Genomic DNA, 18,842 nt, shown 5'->3' with positions numbered 1-18,842 from the left:
AAAAAGGAAAGAAATATTGCAAATATCACAACTTTTTTGGCCATTGGACCTCACAGTGTGTTCGTTTCAGGGACCTTGTGCAAGGGGCATTGGACTCAGGGAGACTCAAGTATGACGAAAAAGCCAAGAGTCAAATGAAGATCGACTCTGATCCACTGCAGATAGCTGAGGCCAACTATGTAGAGCCTTTCTACATTGGCATGGTCGACATTTCCGAAAAGCTAATTCTGGGGCTTGACGCTTGGAGAGAGCAAAAGAAAAAACGTAGCTGTCGAAGAGCCAGAGGTCGCGAAAGAGGTGAGCTTTGAAGAGGTTTACCCCAAGGCTGGAGAAACTCTTGTCGAGTTTCTATCCCGGAGCAAAGATGGCGAGAAAGAAGTCATGTTGTGCCCTAGATGCAGCGCCGTTTTCGACAAATTTGCAGCCAAGGCCTACCAAGATTCAGAAATGAAAAGGCATTACCAAAAGAAAGCTCCTGTATCCAGGAGACTGAAGTATCCCCACGAGGAGTGGGTTGAGAGAGATCAAGAACTCGATGGCCATAAAGGCCAAAAGTTAAGAGGCAAGGACAAGACTTATGTCCCTGATGCTGGTTACCAAAAAATCAATGGTTCAAGCCAGCACCTCCAAGGCCAAAACCATACCCCAAGTGGCAGAAAATCGACTTAGGCCAGGGGTCTTCTTACATCAACAATTCCCGCGTGTCGCGGAACTATTCCTATGGCTCTGGGAATTATTATGCTCCTGAACAAATGACCAGAACTCAGTTCAGACGTTTCCTGAGGAAAAGGAAAGCGGAAAGGGAAAGGGGTGGCAAGTTCTGTTCATTATGGGACATAAAGCCAGAAGACAACCCTCGTAATGAACCCAGTGTGGCGTCGATTATTAATCAACTGGATCACGCCATCAAACAAGGAACAACCGTGCCACCAAATCCAGCCAAGGAGAAAGGGAATGAGGTTGTCAAAGATGAGGATGAAGACATGCTCGAGGATTTCGACGACAGTGATGGGGAAGATCTTAACATCATCTGCATAGTGTCTATCTTACCCGCTGAATTCGACATAATCTCAGAGGTCACCGAAAGTGAAGAAGACTACTACGATGAAGAAGAGCCAGATGACAACCCCTTGTGCTACTACGTAATGCAAAAAGGATCCGTCGAAGACGAAAGGGCTATTTTCCAGAGGCCAACGGAGCAGATGAAAAGCCACTTGAAGCCGTTATTCGTCTGGGCCAAGGTCGACGAAAAAGGGGTTAATAAAGTTCTTGTCGACGGAGGGGCCACAATTAATTTAATGCCTAAGTTTATGCTCAAGAAGTTAGGCAAAACTGAGGCAGACCTAATCCCTCACGACATGGTCCTTTCCGATTATGAAGGGAAGACAGGCTCTTCTTTAGGAGCAATTATGTTGAACATAACCGTAGGAACGGTGGCCCGTTCCACGTTATTCATCGTGGTACCCTCAAAAGCCAACTACAACCTGCTATTGGGGAGAGAATGGATCCACGGCGTGGGGGCAGTGCCCTCAACCCTGCACCAACGTATCTCCATTTGGAAATCAGATGGGGTTGTCGAGAATGTGCAAGCAGATCAGAGCTACTACTTAGCGGAGACAAGTTACGTTGGCAAAAAGAATTTCGAGAAAAGTTTAGCCACAATCGCTCCTCTAGACACAGTGGCTAGTCAATATTTCAACCCTTACTCAGAGTACTCGGTGACGTTGGATCCCATCAGGGGATTAAACCTTAATGAAGCATACAAACCTGATGCCATGAGTGGATGGCACAGTGATGAAGAAAAGGATGCCACTACTGAGTGGCAAAATGATGTTAGAGATGATTAATTCGAGCCTGGCTCGAATCTCGGCTTACGCAGCCGAAAACAGAATAAGGACGGCCCTAGAGGCCGCAAGAATAGCCAAAGAAATGGCTACTGACGAAGTCAATGCCTCAATTCTGCCTGTCGAAATTACATCTCGAGAGGAGGCAAGAACAAATAAGGATAACACGTGCATAGAAGAAAACGAGCAGAGTGCCGATGAATGCGAATTCGAGGACCTTTGCAATTTGAGGCTAGATTGCATCTACGATGACGGCCCATTAGGCTTCGAGAAGCCAGTGGTCGATGTTTCCAAGAGAATGGAAGCGCAAGACCCTTTAGAAGAAGTGGACCTGGGTGATGGCTTAGAAAAGAGGCCAACGTACATCAGTGCTCTTATTGACCCAGAATTAAAAGATAGGATGGTGAAATTACTCAAAGAATTCAAAAACTGTTTCGCTTGGGACTACGATGAAATGTCTGGCCTTAGTCGAGAATTGGTGGAATTGAAGTTACCCATCAAAGAAGACAAGAAACCAGTCAAGCAATTACCCAGGAGGTTCCATCCAGATGTGTTGGTGAAAATCAAGGAAGAAATCGAAAGACTCCTCAAGTGTAAATTTATCAGGACGGCTCGATATGTGGACTGGTTAGCCAACGTGGTTCCAGTGATCAAGAAGAACGGGAAAATGAGAGTTTGTATTGACTTTCGAGATCTTAACGCTGCCACTCCAAAAGACGAGTATCACATGCCTATTGCTGAGATGATGGTGGATTCAGCTGCTGGTCACGAATACTTAAGCTTGTTGGATGGTTACTCAGGCTACAACCAAATCTTCATAGCAGAAGAGGATGTGTCGAAAATAGCTTTTCGATGTCCTGGTGCCTTGGGGACATACGAGTGGGTGGTCATGCCATTTGGGTTGAAAAACGCTGGCGCGACCTACCAAAAGGTAATGAATACCATTTTTCATGATTTTATCGAAACTTTCATGCAGGTTTACATTGATGATATTGTGGTGAAATCCCCATCAAGGGATGACCATTTATTGCATCTAAGGAAATCCTTTGAGAGGATGAGAAAATATGGCTTGAAGATGAATCCCCTTAAATGTGCTTTTGGTGTTATTACAGGTGATTTTTTGGGTTTTGTGGTGCACAAAAAGGGCATCGAGATCAACAAAAATAAAGCTAAAGCCATTCTCGACACAAGTCCACCAACCAGCAAGAAGCAACTACAATCGTTATTGGGAAAGATTAACTTCCTAAGGAGATTCATTACCAACCTTAGTGAAAAGACCAAGTCATTTTCTCCGCTTCTTCGACTAAAAAAGGAGGATGTGTTCCGCTGGGAGGCAGAGCACCAAAAGGCATTTGATGAACTCAAGAAGTACTTGTCCAATCCACCTGTAATGGTGCCACCCATCAAAGGGAGGCCAATGAAGCTGTATATTTCCGCCACAGATGAAACCATCGGGAGTATGCTGGCTCAAGAAGATGAAGATGGCAACGAAAGGGCCATATTTTACTTGAGTAGGGTGTTAAATGGCGCAGAAACTCGATACACTATGATCGAGAAGTTGTGTTTATGCCTGTACTTCTCTTGTGTAAAGTTGAAATATTACATAAAGCCAATCGATGTAATGGTTTTTTCTCATTATGATATAATAAAGCACATGTTATCCAAACCAATCTTGCATAGTCGAATTGGTAAATGGGCTTTGGCCCTAACCGAATATTCATTAACTTACGTCCCATTAAAAGCGATTAAAGGGCAGGCGGTTGCTGATTTCTTGGCAGATCACACCATGCCTAGAGAGATCATAACCTATGTGGGCATACAGCCTTGGAAGTTATATTTCGACGGTTCCAGCCATAAGAATGGAACTGGAATCGGGATGTTTATCATGTCCCCGCAGGGCATCCCCACTAAATTCAAATTTAGGATCAAGAGTAATTGCTCGAACAACGAAGTCGAGTATGAGGCGTTGATATCGGGCCTCGAGATCCTGCTAGCTCTGGGGGCAAAGAACGTCGTCGTGAAAGGGGATTCTGAGTTGGTGGTAAAGCAACTCACCAAAGAGTACAAGTGCGCTAGTAAGCATTTAGCCAAATATTATGTAAAAGCAAGCAATTTGTTGGCTAAATTCAACGAAGTTGGAATAGGTCACGTTCCTAGAGTGGAGAACCAAGAAGCCAATGAATTGGCGCAGATTGCTTCTGGGTATATGATAGATAGGCTAAAGTTGACAGAGTTAATTAAGATCAAAGAAAAACTGAGTCCTTCAGATCTCGACATTATGGTCATTGATAATCTAACCCCTAACGATTGGAGAAAGCCAATTGTCGAGTACCTGCAGAACCCAGTAGGGTCAACTGATAGAAAAGTCAAGTATAGGGCTCTAAGTTACACCATTTTAGGTAACGAGTTGTTCAAAAAGAACGTCGACGGCACATTGTTGAAATGCTTAAGCGAAGACGACGCATTTATAGCAGTATCAGCTGCTCACGATGGCCTGTGTGGTGCTCACCAAGCAGGGGCCAAAATGAAATGGATTCTATTTAGACAAGGTTTGTATTGGCCAACTATCATGAAAAATTGCATTGAGTACGCAAAAGGTTGTCAAGATTGCCAAAAACACTCAGGAATCCAGCATGTGCCAGCTAGTGAATTGCACTCTATTATCAAGCCATGGCCTTTTAGGGGATGGGCAATAGACTTAATTGGCGAAATTCACCCAGCTTCATCAAAGCAGCACAAGTATATCATTGTGGCAGTCGACTATTTCACTAAATGGGTCGAAGCCATCCCACTACAAAACGTAACACAGGAAACGGTGATCGAGTTTATACAAAACCACATTGTATATCGATTTGGATTGCCAGAGTCCATTACAACGGACCAAGGCACGGTGTTTGTGGGACGCAAAGTGGCAGCCTTCGCAGAATCTTGGGGCATCAAGCTTTTAACCTCGACCCCTTACTACGCTCAGGCTAATGGCCAAGTAGAAGCAGCCAATAAAGTCCTAATAAGCTTGATCAAGAAGCATGTGGGTCGAAAACCAAAAAGCTGGAATGAATCTTTAAGCCAAGTCCTATGGGCTTACCGGAATTCACCAAGGGAAGCGACAGGAACGACGCCTTTTCGACTGGCCTATGGCCAAGAAGTCGTGTTGCCCGCAGAGGTATATTTGCAATTATGTTGAATTCAAAGGCAAGAAGAAATCCCAAGCGAAGTTTACTGGAATATGATGCTAGATGAAATGGTCAACCTCGACGAAGAAAGGCTCTTGGCACTAGACGTCTTAACAAGGCAAAAGGATCGCATAGCTAAAGCATACAATAAAAAGGTTAGAGATCGATCTTTTATCACAGGGGATTATGTGTGGAAAGTTATTCTCCCAATGGATAAAAAGGATAGAGCTTATGGGAAATGGACCCCCAGTTGGGAAGGGCCATTCACAGTCGAGAAAACGTTACCCAATAATGCTTACGTGATTAAGGAATTGGGCAATCAGAGTCAATGTGTTACGATAAATGGCAAGTATTTAAAAGCATATAAGCCAATGTTGCACGAATGTAAAATCGAATGAAACATGAACGATAAAATTGCCAAATTATATTCATTGATCGAAAAACGTTACAAGTATGGCAAAATACAAATAAAATACAAATAAAACTAGAATCCTAAAAAGGAAAAATGGCCCTGTATCCGTCATATTTAGCTTGCATGGGGGCTAATCGATCCACCAGCGCCACCATCTGGCCCTCAAGTCGAGCCTTCTTTTGACGAGCAACCAAGTCTTCAAGGGAGGCTGCACGAATCTCGACGACTAACCGAACAAGACCTTCAGGATCTTGCTGATCCAAAGAGGTCTGGAGAAAATCGAATTTCTCCCTCCACTCATTTATTTGGTGTTCTTGAAAGAACACCATTACTGAAAGTTCCCGGAACTCTTCAAACAGAGGGTTGGCCTCCAAGAGAAGCCCCTGGAACTCCTGAAGAGGAATTCTAACGCGTGCAACGATTGGCCTATGAAGCAGTTGATCAATGAGCCCTAAAAGCTCATCAAGGCCAGCAGAGGAGTCATACAGGTTCTAGAAAAGGTTCTCTTGGAAAGCCAAGTCCTTGATACGACGAAGAATTAGTCTGCTATCCATGGTGAAGAATGAAAGGTTCTTGGATCGCAGAAAGAAGGGAAGAATGGAAAGAAAAGAGTTGCTGTTGAAAGACGAGTAGAAAACGGCTTCTATTATAGTAGGGAAGTAACAAACAGACGTATTAATGCAAGCATGCAGTTACCAAAGCATCAGCCAAACACGGCAAGCCACGTCAACCACTACCACAAGTGAAGGAAGTTCTTGAGTCGTTGAACAGGAACGTAATAAAAGCGTTATAAATTATCGTGGTTTTCCAAGAAACTTGGAAGTTGAAAGGTTAGATTAAGCACCAAGTTAAATGGTGAGACTTAGCCATTCAATGCAGGAAGTAATGTAACGAAAACTGATTCGACAATAAAATGCAAATCGAAAAATAAAGCATGTCGAGCATTGCCAATACAAATTCATTCATTAATCAAAAATCGGACAGAGTTACAGGACAGGAATGATTGTTACAAAGTCGGCAACAAAGGCCATAATAGATCCATGGCCATTACAATAAAGCAACAATTATAAAGCCTAAATTCTCGACTTGAAGGCTTCAAGCTGAACCCCAGCAGCAGCAATCCTAGAATCCAAGCTTTGCTTCATACGCTGTTCTGCTGTTACCTCCTTAGAAAGTTGAGATGTCGATAGCATCACGCTCGTGCACTCAGCAGCCAGCGCATTCAGTCGAGAATTCACAGCTGGGCCTTCATCAATCAACATAGCCTTTTGCTTCTCGAGTCTGGCTACCTCCCTGTGAAGCTCATCCAGTCGAGCATCAACGCTCGACAACTCAGCTGCAATGAGAGTCCTCCTAGCAGTCAGCTTGAGAGCCTCTTCTTTCGCGGGCAATAGGCCATTGGTATTGGAAATCACTTGTGCCTTTTTAGTCTCAATGGATTGCTCCACCGCAATGGCTTTGTCAAGCGTGGCCACAATGTCGACCACGAGAGTTTGCAATTCGACGAGAGCATCTACCTGAATCTGATCAAGTTGTTGGCTTAAGAGGAAGGCAAGCAGTTCTTTCACTTCTTGACCTAATTGAGGAGTGACTCGGACACTGCCAATGAAGCCAGTATCGAAAACCAGCCCTTTTAACTTAACAAGAGCCGCTTCAATCCGGCTATCATCGGGCACTCCACCAGACTGAGCAGTCTCAGCAATTTCAGCTTGGCGCGGCGGAGACTCGAGATCCAAAGTACCATCAAAGAAGCTCTGGAAGATGGAAAGAGGATCCTCGACCAAAAGAGCACTGAGCCTTTCACTAGAAGTATGAGAAGAGGCAGCCGTCTTAGAAGAAGCTGAACCTCCCTTAGCATGAGGTGAGATCAAAGCGGCTCTAGCATCTTGTTGAAGTCGCTGAGGAGAAAGTCGAGGCTGTTGAGGGGAAGTTTGAAGCTGTCGAGGAGAAGGTTCGGAATGAGCAGAGGCCAGAACATCAGCCTTGGGTGGGGGCATTACGCCAATCACTTGGTCAGGCTGAATGATTGGATCCTCACCACCCTGCACTTCATCATGCAGTATGTTTTCTTCACGAGCAGGGGAAGGCAGGTTCTGCATATCCTGTGGAGGAAAATTAGAAAGGTTATCTCGACATTCTTTGGTATAATAGGGTTCACAACCAGGATGTTGCCAAGCGATTGGTTTCGAGTTAAAATAGAATGTCAATTTGTCCCACACAGGGTCCGACTCAGTAGAGTCTAAACTCGAGCTAGAGGACTCTAAACCGCTCGAAGAATTAGATAGGGCAATTGGTGGAGGTTTAGAAGAAAACCACGTGGCCCGAGGTACAGCCATTTTAGACATGCCAACCCTCTGAAGAATAAAAGTAAAAATGATTGAGAAAGAGGAAAAGGAAGCAAATTGAAACAAGATGTGAACTAATGATTCACCTTAGGGCCAGATGCTCTGAGGGGACTGGAACTGGTTGAACTCTTAGAATGGTGGGAAGAGGAGCTGTCAGATTTGCGACTAGACCTTTTCCCGGAGGTCTTCTTGGCTTGAGCCATCTCGACAGGAATTGGTGTAGTACCTTGAAGCAGAGGATTAGAAGCCTGCTCATCAACACCTTGTTCACCACCTTGCTGCACTTCCTCACGTTGACTGGCCGATTTAGCCGGGGAGGGATTTCCCACAGAAGATTCACCAGCACCTTTAGCCCTCTTTTGGCTCGCAGAAGTAGTTGGGGTGGCTCCCCGTTTTCGACTCTGAAACAAAAGAAAATGATCACAAAGATATACACGTCGAGTAAAGGTCAGAGTTTCACAAGGTTCAGTATTACCTTAGGGATCTTGAGCTTATCAGCCAAGGCAACATCATCATCATCATCATCATCCTCCACTTCGACAATCGCAGAAGCCACCCGAGGAGAAGCCTGAGGGGTCGGTCGAGGAATTGGCTCAGCTACAAAAAGAAAACAAAGGAGGATTAAGCCATAAATATCGCAAAGATGCCAGGTCGAAATGATTACCTTGACCAATAAGCGATTTTATCGATATGTGGTTGAAGATTTCAACCGGCACATGGAGAGGATAATTCCATAGGTAACGCTTGGTCCAGGTCACCCGCTTCCGAGGGGGCAGTGCACCGTGGTAAAAGTTTTTGATACTTACATGATCAACCCACTTAGGAAGCACCACCGGAAAAGCCAAAGCATACTTACAAGTAGGCAGTGGTGGGAACCTAAAGCCGGTTTTTCGAATAATAAAAGAAAGACCATCCTCATCAGAAGGAAGGCTCAATCGGGTTTTCTTGGCTTTAGCTTCCCACATTCGCCTTAGAACTTGGGCTGCTTTGGCAACCGTTTCCTGAAGTCGAGGACCCGGAAAGTATACTACACCGAAGAATTGTTGAAAAGCGTTGATCTCAGACATATGCATACCTTTGGTTTTCTTCGGGGCCTGCCTCTGCAAAAGAAAAACGTTTGTTATGCGCTGGAAGCAATCCTCAATTGGCGTCGAAATATCATGCCAATAAGCAGACCACCACGCCTTGAACGCCTGGGTGACGTAAAAGGATGGAGTACAACTGAAAGGACTAAGACCAAGCGGCTCCTCCTCATTATAGTAGCCAATGGTAGTGTCGAAAACACTACGTTTGGTGATGGTACCAGGATAGAGGATGAGGGATTTGTCGAACAAGGTATTGGGCAAATCTTGACTCAGCCCAAACTGTCGAGACACGAGCTGAGGATTGTAACCGCAAAGAGTAAAATCATTACTGGCAAAGTTGATGGTTAACACCCTGGGAGACAATATAGTTTGCCAAAGCTCGACTTGGTGTTGAGAAAGGTTCTCCGAACCGGGAAGATTAGGGTATGAATTCCTTAGCCACCGAGGGCCGTAAGAGGGTTTGTGATACGGTGCAAAGCTCGAGCAGAAACGTTTCAGCTCGAAAAACATGGTGAAATACTTCTTAAAGTCAAACTCGAACGTAGAGGCATCATAAGGAGGGGTGAGAGCTTCAAGCCTGAAAGCGTCGATCCTTGTGTTAGACACCACAGGATGAGGGTTCTTGGCTGGAAGAGATGGTTCGAAAACCGCATTCATCCAAAGCTGAAGAAGCCAGAAAGGACCAGCTGCATTCAAAGACGCCACCTTAGGATCTCGAATGTCGGCGATTGCTTCATTGATCATTTGGTAGAGATTACCGAGCACGAGCCTAGCCATGGCGATAATTCGACCCTCGTGTAACAGATTGGCTAAAGGAAGGAGTTTAGCCGGAATCCTCAAAGATTTGGTGCAGAACACATAAGCAGAAAGCCAATACAGTAGAAACGCGACATGCTCAGCATCGGAGACTTCACCATTCTCGACATAGTGATCTTTAATAAACTTACTGAAAGCAATGTTATCTGTCGGAATGGCGATAGGATTAGTGGGAGCAGCGGAAGAATGATAATCGTCACCCACCACCCAAAGGCCAGTGATGGCAGCAACATCGAGAAGAGTGGGAGAAAGCATCCCAAAGGGGACATGAAAGCTATTGGTGGACCGCTCCCAAAAGAAAAGAGAACTCAGAAGCATGGCAGGGTTGTAAGTAATCGGCGACCTCGACAACTGAATGAGGTCGAAAATGCCAGTCACTTTCCAATGCCCAGACTTACTGGCCTCCACCCTGTTGAGCCATCTCAGATAGGCTCCTTCACCAGCAGATGGGTTAGGAGGCGCAGACCTGAAAGCCCTTTTGGGATCTTTCAGAAAAGGGAAGCGGTAAGAAGGTTGAAATGCAAGAATGAGTTCATCCCCACGAATGCTGGGGTGAAAATGCTCGTAGCCCTCAGGGAGACTGTTAGGCCTGCCCTTCTTCGCCTTCTTCAAAGGGCCCAAAATGGCACGTAAATTGCCATTCACAGAAATAGGAATAAATACCTGGGATTTCCAGATAGCCCGTTTCTCCACGTCATACGGCGGATCTGGAATGGGAGTGCGTTTGGCTTCATTCATCTCACATGCAGCAGCCAAAGGGAGGACATTGTCAGAACCAGAGCCAGAAGCCATAGAAATGTTCAGAGGATACACCGGGAAAACAGAAACCAAACGATTGAAGGTGATCACAAGCAAAATCAGGCAAAAGGTTGAGTGTTTGAAAGCTTAAAGGTGAAAACTTGAGTGTTTGAAAGAACGGTAAAGCTCGCAGAGGGCCAACAATGGTGTATTTATAGGAAAGTGAATAGTCAGACGTGAAGCCGCATTACAGGATGATGCATAAAAATTTTTGAAATCCAACGGTTATTTTATTATATAACCGCAAACCCTAATGAAAAGGCTAGAAAAGGGCCATGATTACTCTAAAGTAGAGACGGCACACGACAGACGAAGTCAGACGTCAAGGCTTCTGATTGGAGCAAAAGTCAAACGATGGGATCTCTGATGGGACTTGAAATCAGAAAGGGAAAAGTCGCAAACAGCCGTCAAGTTCCGTCGAAATGCACGGGCAAAAAATGCTTGATCTCTCCAAGGACTGGTAGTCGAGAATCAACATTTTTGGGGGGCATCTGTTGGCCCAATATTTTGGCCCAAGAAAGAAAAACGCATTCAGCCCAAAATACTCAGAGTAGTCGAATTCTGACTAAAAGGAATGAAAAGGAAAATGCACTAAGTTAATGGGGCAGCCAAATTCGACAACAACAATTACTACTAAACACAGGCACATGTAACACGTGCCACATTGACCAAGTCAAATTCTCCCCACGATGGTCGAAAACGTGGCCAAGAAACGGTTGAGGCAGTTGAGAAACACTACCCTCACCACTACGCATGAAACCTCCGGAACAAGCATCAGATCGTGGGGAATCAGACCCACTAACCCGACCAACAAGGAAGAAAACCGCCAGGGACACGCGAGACATGGAGCTCTATAAATAGGAAAATCTGATTCAAAAAAGGGGTTCTCAACTCAAACTCTGAAAAATTCACCAGAAAGCTCTAATGTCCGCATCAATGAGACTCAAGGAGCAAAACGTGATGATGGAGGAGTATGTTGCAGAACCGACACTTTAGTTTCCCTGCATTTCAGCTTGTTGATTTCCAGTTCTTTTGTGTAGTTCGTTTGTCGAAATCTGCAGTTCATGTAGTTTTCATGTTATTTTAGTTTATTTGACTGTTTTGTAATTGACTCGTGTTCAATAAAATCTAGTTTCACCTGAGTTGCTCGTTGTTGTCGAAAACACATTCATTCACACACAACACTTTGGCAAAGCGTTTTCTCAAAAGGACCCTGAAATCTAAACTTCCTTTAGTCGAACTAAGATGATATTTGTTTACCAAAAATCTGTGTAAACAGGTATCTTAATTAATCTCTTCATATAACAGTGATACCACTTGAGATTTGGTGGATGATCTAACTAATAGGGCAAGAGAATTGCATATATACTCCATTGGTTTGTATGAGTCCACTTTGCATTGTGTGATAAACAACTCCCCAAAATATAGAGTCAGTGTAGTATTCTTTTACGAGGCAAGCTCATCCTATGACTGATAATGTTGTTGCAAGCTTCCATCCTGAAAATCTAACACATTTCCCCTGTTGAACCCATCATCACTTTTCCACCATCACCACCTCAATCCTACACATCACCTCCCTGATCGACAACCATCACTTATGGTTGCCTATTCCTCATCCCCAGTAGCTTCCCCTGATCATGACTCTCCAAATTCTCCTACTGCTATAACATTTTCTGCCTTCAAGGCCAAGAGGAAGAGACTACGGGGCGTTATCAGCACCTCTCTAAGGAAGAAGAAGCATTGAGTCAAAAGTCCACACGAGATACTCTTGAAGAATTTATCTCATGAAAGTTACAACCTCTTCGCTAGAAAACTGTTTGGTCCATACAAGCTGCAACTGCTCACATCGGAACTGTGCCCTTCTATATAATGTCTGGATCTGATCTACTCATTGAGGCCGTTTGGATACCATAAATAAGCTCTTATTACAGCTTTTTCACTAGAAAAAAGCTAGAGCTTATTAAAAAGTGGTGTTTGGATAATTTATTTTAACTTATTAAAAAGCTTCTTAAAGATCTTTTTGAAAAGCTGGGTCCTGGAGCTTATTTTTTCTGCTTTTTCGGGAAGCTGTTACCTAAAACTTTATTGACAAAATTACCCTTAGCAAAATATCAGAATGACAAGCCTTGTCCTACATTTCAATTCTCTCCATCTGAAACACTAAACCCTAGCACACAAATGGTTCCCCACTGAATCTCGTCGCCGCCGCCGTCACGGCCTCCGCCGTCGTCACGATCGACATTCTTTGGATTCAACTCATCGACATTCTCATTCGAATTGAATCAGTTCATCAAAACATAATCGTGCAGTTCCTTTTCTCTCTATTTCTCCTACCAAGGTGCGTCTTCGTCTGTTTCGAATTCATCAAATTGCGACTCTGTTTTCATTATCTTGAATTCTGATTTATCCCAAATTTGTGGTTTAATTTTTGTAGTTCTTATAGGTTACAATCCGATTAGGGTTTGATGGATAAGGGATTTATATGTTATAATCTGATTAGGGTTTGATAATTGATCCTGCTTATGTTATCAATTTTGAGAGATTCACTTTCTGTTGGTGGTTCTGTTCTTTGCCAATTTCTAATTCATCTGGTTGCGTTCTGATTTTTGTGATTTTCATTTTGTGTGAATTTGTTCCCCAAATTTCCAGTTCAACATTGTGATTGAAATTGAAATCACCACACTGAAATCTGTTTGATTCATTCATCAGAGTGTGTTTAGCTTGACATCATCTTCAATAAATGAGATTGTTAGAACTAAAGGTAATGGGGTCTAGTTTAATGTGGCTAGTTTGTGGATCCGAATAACACACAAATTTGAGCTGTAAAAGGTGACCCCCCCCCCTCATAATTTTTGGAAGGGTCTACCATGATGATTATTAATCAAATGAAATGAAAAAGCACTTCTGGTGCGTTTTTTTTTTTGGCATGGAGCCTAATCAAATCAAAATATTTATAATTACATGGATCTGTATGTGTCTTATGTAGTTATGTTAGATTTTATTTCTTATTTCTTTGTTCTGTTTCCCTGTAGTAGATTTGTTATGATTAACTTATGGCTAGTGATCATGGTGCTATATATATGCTTTGAGACTTTGTTAATGTCATCTTCTGATCATTTTAAGCTTAGTGGTTAACAAGTGATAAGACTACGTGTGATGACTGTTTAACTTTGAGGAACAATGATATGGTAAACACTAATCAAAGTGTGACAATTTGAAGAATTTTAACACTATAAAGACCAACAAAACAAAATTGAAGCAAAGGATTAAAGCTAAAGAAAATTGAATTGGGTGATTCTTTCAAAGTTGAATGCTTCATTGCATGGTGGAACTGTAATTTGCAGAACTTGACAACACCCCATTTTGATTTTCTACTTTAATTTGCAGAGCTTGAAACAAAGAGAATTTTGCTTGACATTTTTAAGGAAAAGCAGAAGAAAAGTGCTGAAGCTTCTACAATACCAAGTTTCTACAAGAAGGTATGTGAAAGCATTGCTTGTTCACACTCACTTTGGTATGTTACACCCACTTATCAATGGTAGGTTTGATTTTTAGCTTCTTTTGCTTCTAGGTTTGATTCCGTTTTCTACTTTTTTTTTTTCTTTTTTCTTTTTTCTCAATTATCAATGGCATCATCATCTATGTACTGTGTTCTCTGGTAGCATTTCATTTCATGGACAAGTTGAAACGGTTGTTGTTTAAGAAAGATAGTTAGTTAACTTGCAATATTAATTGAATTGAATGATGTGCTTACCATTCACTTATATACTGTTTCTTAAAGCTTGTTGAAATGTCTCAAGTTCATGTGAAACGAAAGAGAGCAGATTGGAGTGATAAGAATCTTGGAATTTTTTTGAAAGTGTGCGTTGAAGAGGTACGTGCTGGGAATAGACCTCACACTCACTTTACAAGAACTGGATGGGCAAATATACAAGCCAAGTTCAACAATGCCACAAAGTTAGCATATGATTATAAAAAATTTAAAAATAAGTGGGATCATTTGAAAGTAGATTGGGCATTATGGACAAAGCTTAATGCAATAGAATCAGGTCTTGGTTGGGATGCAACTAAGAGAACAGTAGCTGCTAGTGATGAATGGTGGGAGGCCAAAATCAAGGTATGTGTGATGACTGTTTATTTCAGCTATTGTATTTGCATGATCTGCTCTACAATTTCCTGAGTTTTGCAAGTGTTAATCCTTGTTTTTCTTTTTCACAGGAGAGTCCTGAGGTTGGAAAGTTTAGAGATGAAGGTCTGAAATTTTTTCCTGAGAAGGAAATTTTATTCAAGGGTGTAGTTGCTACTGGTCTTGCAGCATATGCTCCATCTGAAGATTCAAGAGACTCTCACGGTCAAAGCATTGGAGTGGAAGAGTCATTTGATGCTGATATTGATGAGGCCGAAACAGAAGAGCATGGGATTGAGGTAGAAATGACAGCGCAACCATCATCTTCAAGGGGAAATGGACAAAGGAAGAGAGGTAGAGAGGGTGAAAAGAAAGTTGGGGCTGCGGCTAACCTCTCTAGTCAATTGGAACGTGTTATTAATAGCTTTGAGTCAAGTGATCCTGGATCTAAAAATGATCCTGCTAACATCAATGCATGTGTAGAGAGGCTAAAGAATCTACCAGGGCTCACTCGTGGGAGTGATTTATTTTACACGGGCATTAGTCTTATGGACAAAAGGGAGAATAGGCTTATCTTTCTTTCCTTAGAGGAGCCTACACTGCAGCTTGGATGGATTAAGTCTAAACACAAATAGGCTTATTTGGATATGTGATCTTATATGGTCTTGTTTGGATATTTTATGACATATGTTAGTGTTATGACTTTCTGAATTTTGGATATGTGATCTTCTATGAGCTTGTTTGGATATTTTATGACATGATATTTTAGTTTTGCTTTCCACTTTTATTGGTTTGATATAATTTTAACAATGAAATCTCACAGGATGTCTTCATCAGAGTTAGAGGAGAAGAAAAAGGTTGTGTACGCACTTGTATGTGAAGTTGTGAATTACTTCACGAGTAATGTTGTCAAAAGTCCACGTAGAGATTCAGATCAAAAATATGTTTCCAACACGAGTTTAGCTTTTTTCCTAGTTATCTATGATACTTTAGTAGATATGTCTTTTTATTTGTAAGGTGGTATGATTATATTCAAGACTACGAATTATGATTTGTATTAACTATTTGATACTTGATATGGTTTGACGTTATTGTTAGAGCATTGTTAACATTATGATATTATGGCATTTTTTTTTTTTAGTAGAGATGCTTTGTGTACACACACATTTAATTTTTTGAAAATTTCTAACACAAATAAATAAAACATTTCAATGTTATTTTAAAAAAACATTGTTCAAATATTTTTTGCCAAAAATATTTCATTAAAAGCTACAAATATAATATTTATTTATAAAATAACTTAAATAATTTTACTAATAAATAGTTTAATGATAAATTTTTTAGTATTTAAATATTTGAATCTATTAATATTAAAATCATGCCCTTTTTCGTAATTTTATAAAATAAAAGTGCTTATACAAATGTATCCAAACGCCACTTTCTACTTGAATAAGCACTTATGTATGTGTGCATCCAAACGCTAAATAGCTTATTTAAGAGGAGCTTTTTCATTTAGAGCTTCTACAAAAAGCTCTTTTTCTATAAGAGCTTATAAAGAAGCTCATCCAAACTGCCTCCTTATCTCTTTCGGTTCCAATACACTAATCTTGTTTACTTTTAGGGTTTCTCAAAAGCTTTTCGGTCCAATCTTTTCCAATATACTAATCTTCTCATCGGTCCAATCATTTTCCTATCCTGGTGTCATTCATGGATTTGGAAGTAGCTTCTGAACCTCAAGTTCAACCTAAGGAAGCTAATCTGAAGCAACAAGCACCTAGCACTAGCCCAACACTTGCAGAATCATCCTTGCCAGTCTTTGCAACGCGGGACTATGTGGATCAACATCTAGCTGCAATTGAGCAAATGCTTAAACCTCCTGGAGCAAAGAGACCTTTAGTTTACTCTCTTGTTTTTTCTTATTTTCTACATGCTCTAACACTTCTCTGTTTGCTCTATTTAATTTTGGATAATCTGTCATACTTTATTATTGTTGCTGATCTTATTGTTTTCTTTATAAATATGTTTCTAACCTTTTTCTCTTACCCTACCTTTAGTTCAAGCGCTTACACCTATGTTTTTTTTGCTAATGACAAAGGGGGAGAGTTCAAAAAAGAATAAAACCTAGTCTTTATAAGTAATCATGTGAAAGTTTTTCTCACAATTGAAAAAGGAACAAAAACTAGGCTTTATAAGTAATCATGTGAGGGGGAGAACAATTTATTTATTTTATCACTATATCGTTTTATAAAAGTTAGGGGAGTTCTCACTATAAAATTTTGTAAAGAAATTTTGTCTTATTACCATTTTTTTTACGAAGTTGTCTTATAAAAAAAAAGGAGATTGTAAAGTTCAAGCATTAGATTCCTAATTCCTTAATCTCATGTTTTGAGTGATTACAACATTCTTAATTGTATTCCTATAAGATACAAAAAAATTTCTAAGGATCTTATGTCTCAACCTTTCAGGGAACTCATTGTCCATCCTTCCTAATGTGCGCAAAGCATAAACTTGGCCTGAAGGAAGCATCGTCCAATGATTTTTGACTAGTCAATGAAAATGTCAATGTCCATACCTTTGAAGAAGCAAGTATGGTATGCTGAATAAGCTTAAGTTCGAAGCCTAAGAAGAAATAGTTTGAAGACCTAAAGTATATCATGTGAGCTACAAGAGGCTATTTGAACAAAGTGAAAGTACAACATTGTCATACATGTCACATCAAACAATTATGTACAAACTCCAAATTACACTCAAAGAGGAAAGGTCAACTACACAAAGCTTCTACCTACCAGTTGAATCACCTTGATGGAGGCTCTTAGGCAGACAATTACCTAGAATAAGGGTCTATCATGGGCTCTTCTTTCTTCCATTTTTTTTTCCAAATTACAAAAACAGATATATCTCATCCTTTTCCAATGGAAAGCCAATAGAACCTTCAACAGGTTTTTTCACATAACACCCTGAGGATTGTGCCTCAAACCCAAAGGATTATAAGGAGTTTCTTTCTTTCTTAGCACCCTTGAATTGGACTACTACTAGTACTACTACTACAATTATGGGGATTGATATGTGACACTCTACCGACACTTTTGAAAAGATAGTTAATTGGAGGGGTACACAGGAATGATAATTGAAAACAATACTAGCTAGTCATTATGTTGCATTTTTGTAAAATACTAGCTAGTCATTATGTTCAAATTAGTACATGTTCGCATCCTAAAATTCGCAATGGCTACTTCGGTAGTCGAAGAGGCTAGCTAGCCGCAATATAGGGAGTAGTCGTTGGAGGAATAGTTGTGGGTACAAGACTAGTCGTTGGTACAACAGAGCCAAACGACTGAATGGAAATAATCATGCACTTTGATAAAAATTGTAGACAAATATAAAAGCTTGGACAAGTAGGAAAGTATATTTCAGAGCTTATAGAATATAATCATGTTAGTATTTCTACTTTAAACAATAATTGAAGATTTTTTTTCTTTTTTTTTTATATTTCTTTTTATCTTCACATTTGAATGCCATCATTATAATATTTCTTTTATTATGACTAATACATATATAGTCAATACTTTAACAAACATAACAATATCATGTTTGAAATAACAATTGTATTTTATCAAACAATTAAAATATCATGAGTTCACAAAATATGATGACAAAAATATATGAATAAGTATAAAATAGAAGTTGGATAGTAAAACATCTTTTCAAGAGTGCGTCATAAAAAAAAACATTACTGTTGGAGGTTCAAGCAGATGCTCGGGGTGCACATGAGCCGCTTAGATTCAATGAATCTACTCGACCCAATCCAATCCAATAGCAAAAATATGGGTTTGGTTGGGCAAACGATTTAATCAGATGAATTTATTACAATCCAACCCTGTTGGGATTTGAGAATAATTCATCCAATCCAACCCAAAATCCAAATATAATATATTATTTAATACTTTCTTTATTTTACCCACCCTATACATGACCAAAACTTATTGGAAGTCTAGAACTCAATTTTTTTTCACAGTTTCAACTTTCACTTTTCTTTTTGTGGTAGTGTACTATCTCGTGAAAGTTGTTTGTAGTTATTTGGCATGTTGCAGACAACTAAGTTCTAAATGTCATGCATAACATTTTATATTGTAATATTGTTTTTCAATTTATTGGTATTGATTAATTTGGATTGTTTCATACCATTTGGAAATGGATTTGATGTTTTAATGATATTTTACTGTCATTTATGTGTACTACTCCA

The 18,842-nt window shown here is 40.7% G+C and overlaps 1 protein-coding gene and 1 pseudogene across 2 annotated transcripts; both read left to right on the top strand.

Moving 5' to 3' along the window:
- LOC130712340 (probable 2-oxoglutarate-dependent dioxygenase At3g50210) overlaps nucleotides 1–18,842 on the top strand; it is a 44,503-nt pseudogene that overhangs the window by 14,583 nt on the left and 11,078 nt on the right.
- On the top strand, nucleotides 13,408–15,326 carry LOC130716019 (L10-interacting MYB domain-containing protein-like). Of its 2 annotated transcripts, XM_057566194.1 has the most exons (3): nucleotides 13,408–13,952; nucleotides 14,255–14,590; nucleotides 14,692–15,326. In XM_057566194.1, the coding sequence occupies exons 2-3, from the start codon at nucleotides 14,264–14,266 to the stop codon at nucleotides 15,232–15,234; spliced, it is 870 nt and encodes a 289-aa protein (XP_057422177.1). In that variant the 5' UTR covers nucleotides 13,408–13,952; nucleotides 14,255–14,263; the 3' UTR covers nucleotides 15,235–15,326. The 2 variants fall into 2 exon arrangements, with proteins under 2 accessions (XP_057422177.1, XP_057422176.1); XM_057566193.1 differs by having other exon boundaries at nucleotides 13,408–14,590.

Source organism: Lotus japonicus, chromosome 4 (assembly GCF_012489685.1).
Source record: "Lotus japonicus ecotype B-129 chromosome 4, LjGifu_v1.2".
Lineage (NCBI taxonomy): Eukaryota > Viridiplantae > Streptophyta > Magnoliopsida > Fabales > Fabaceae > Lotus > Lotus japonicus.
Note: the sequence above shows the minus strand (reverse complement) of the source record. Positions and strands in the feature narration are given on the sequence as shown.

Coding starts and splice junctions, on each gene's coding strand:
- LOC130716019 (XM_057566194.1), top strand. CDS start 14,264: ATGTCTCAAGTTCATGTGAAACGAAAGAGAGCAGATTGGAGTGATAAG. Junction 14,591..14,691: donor GGTGGGAGGCCAAAATCAAG/GTATGTGTGATG, acceptor TCTTTTTCACAG/GAGAGTCCTGAGGTTGGAAA.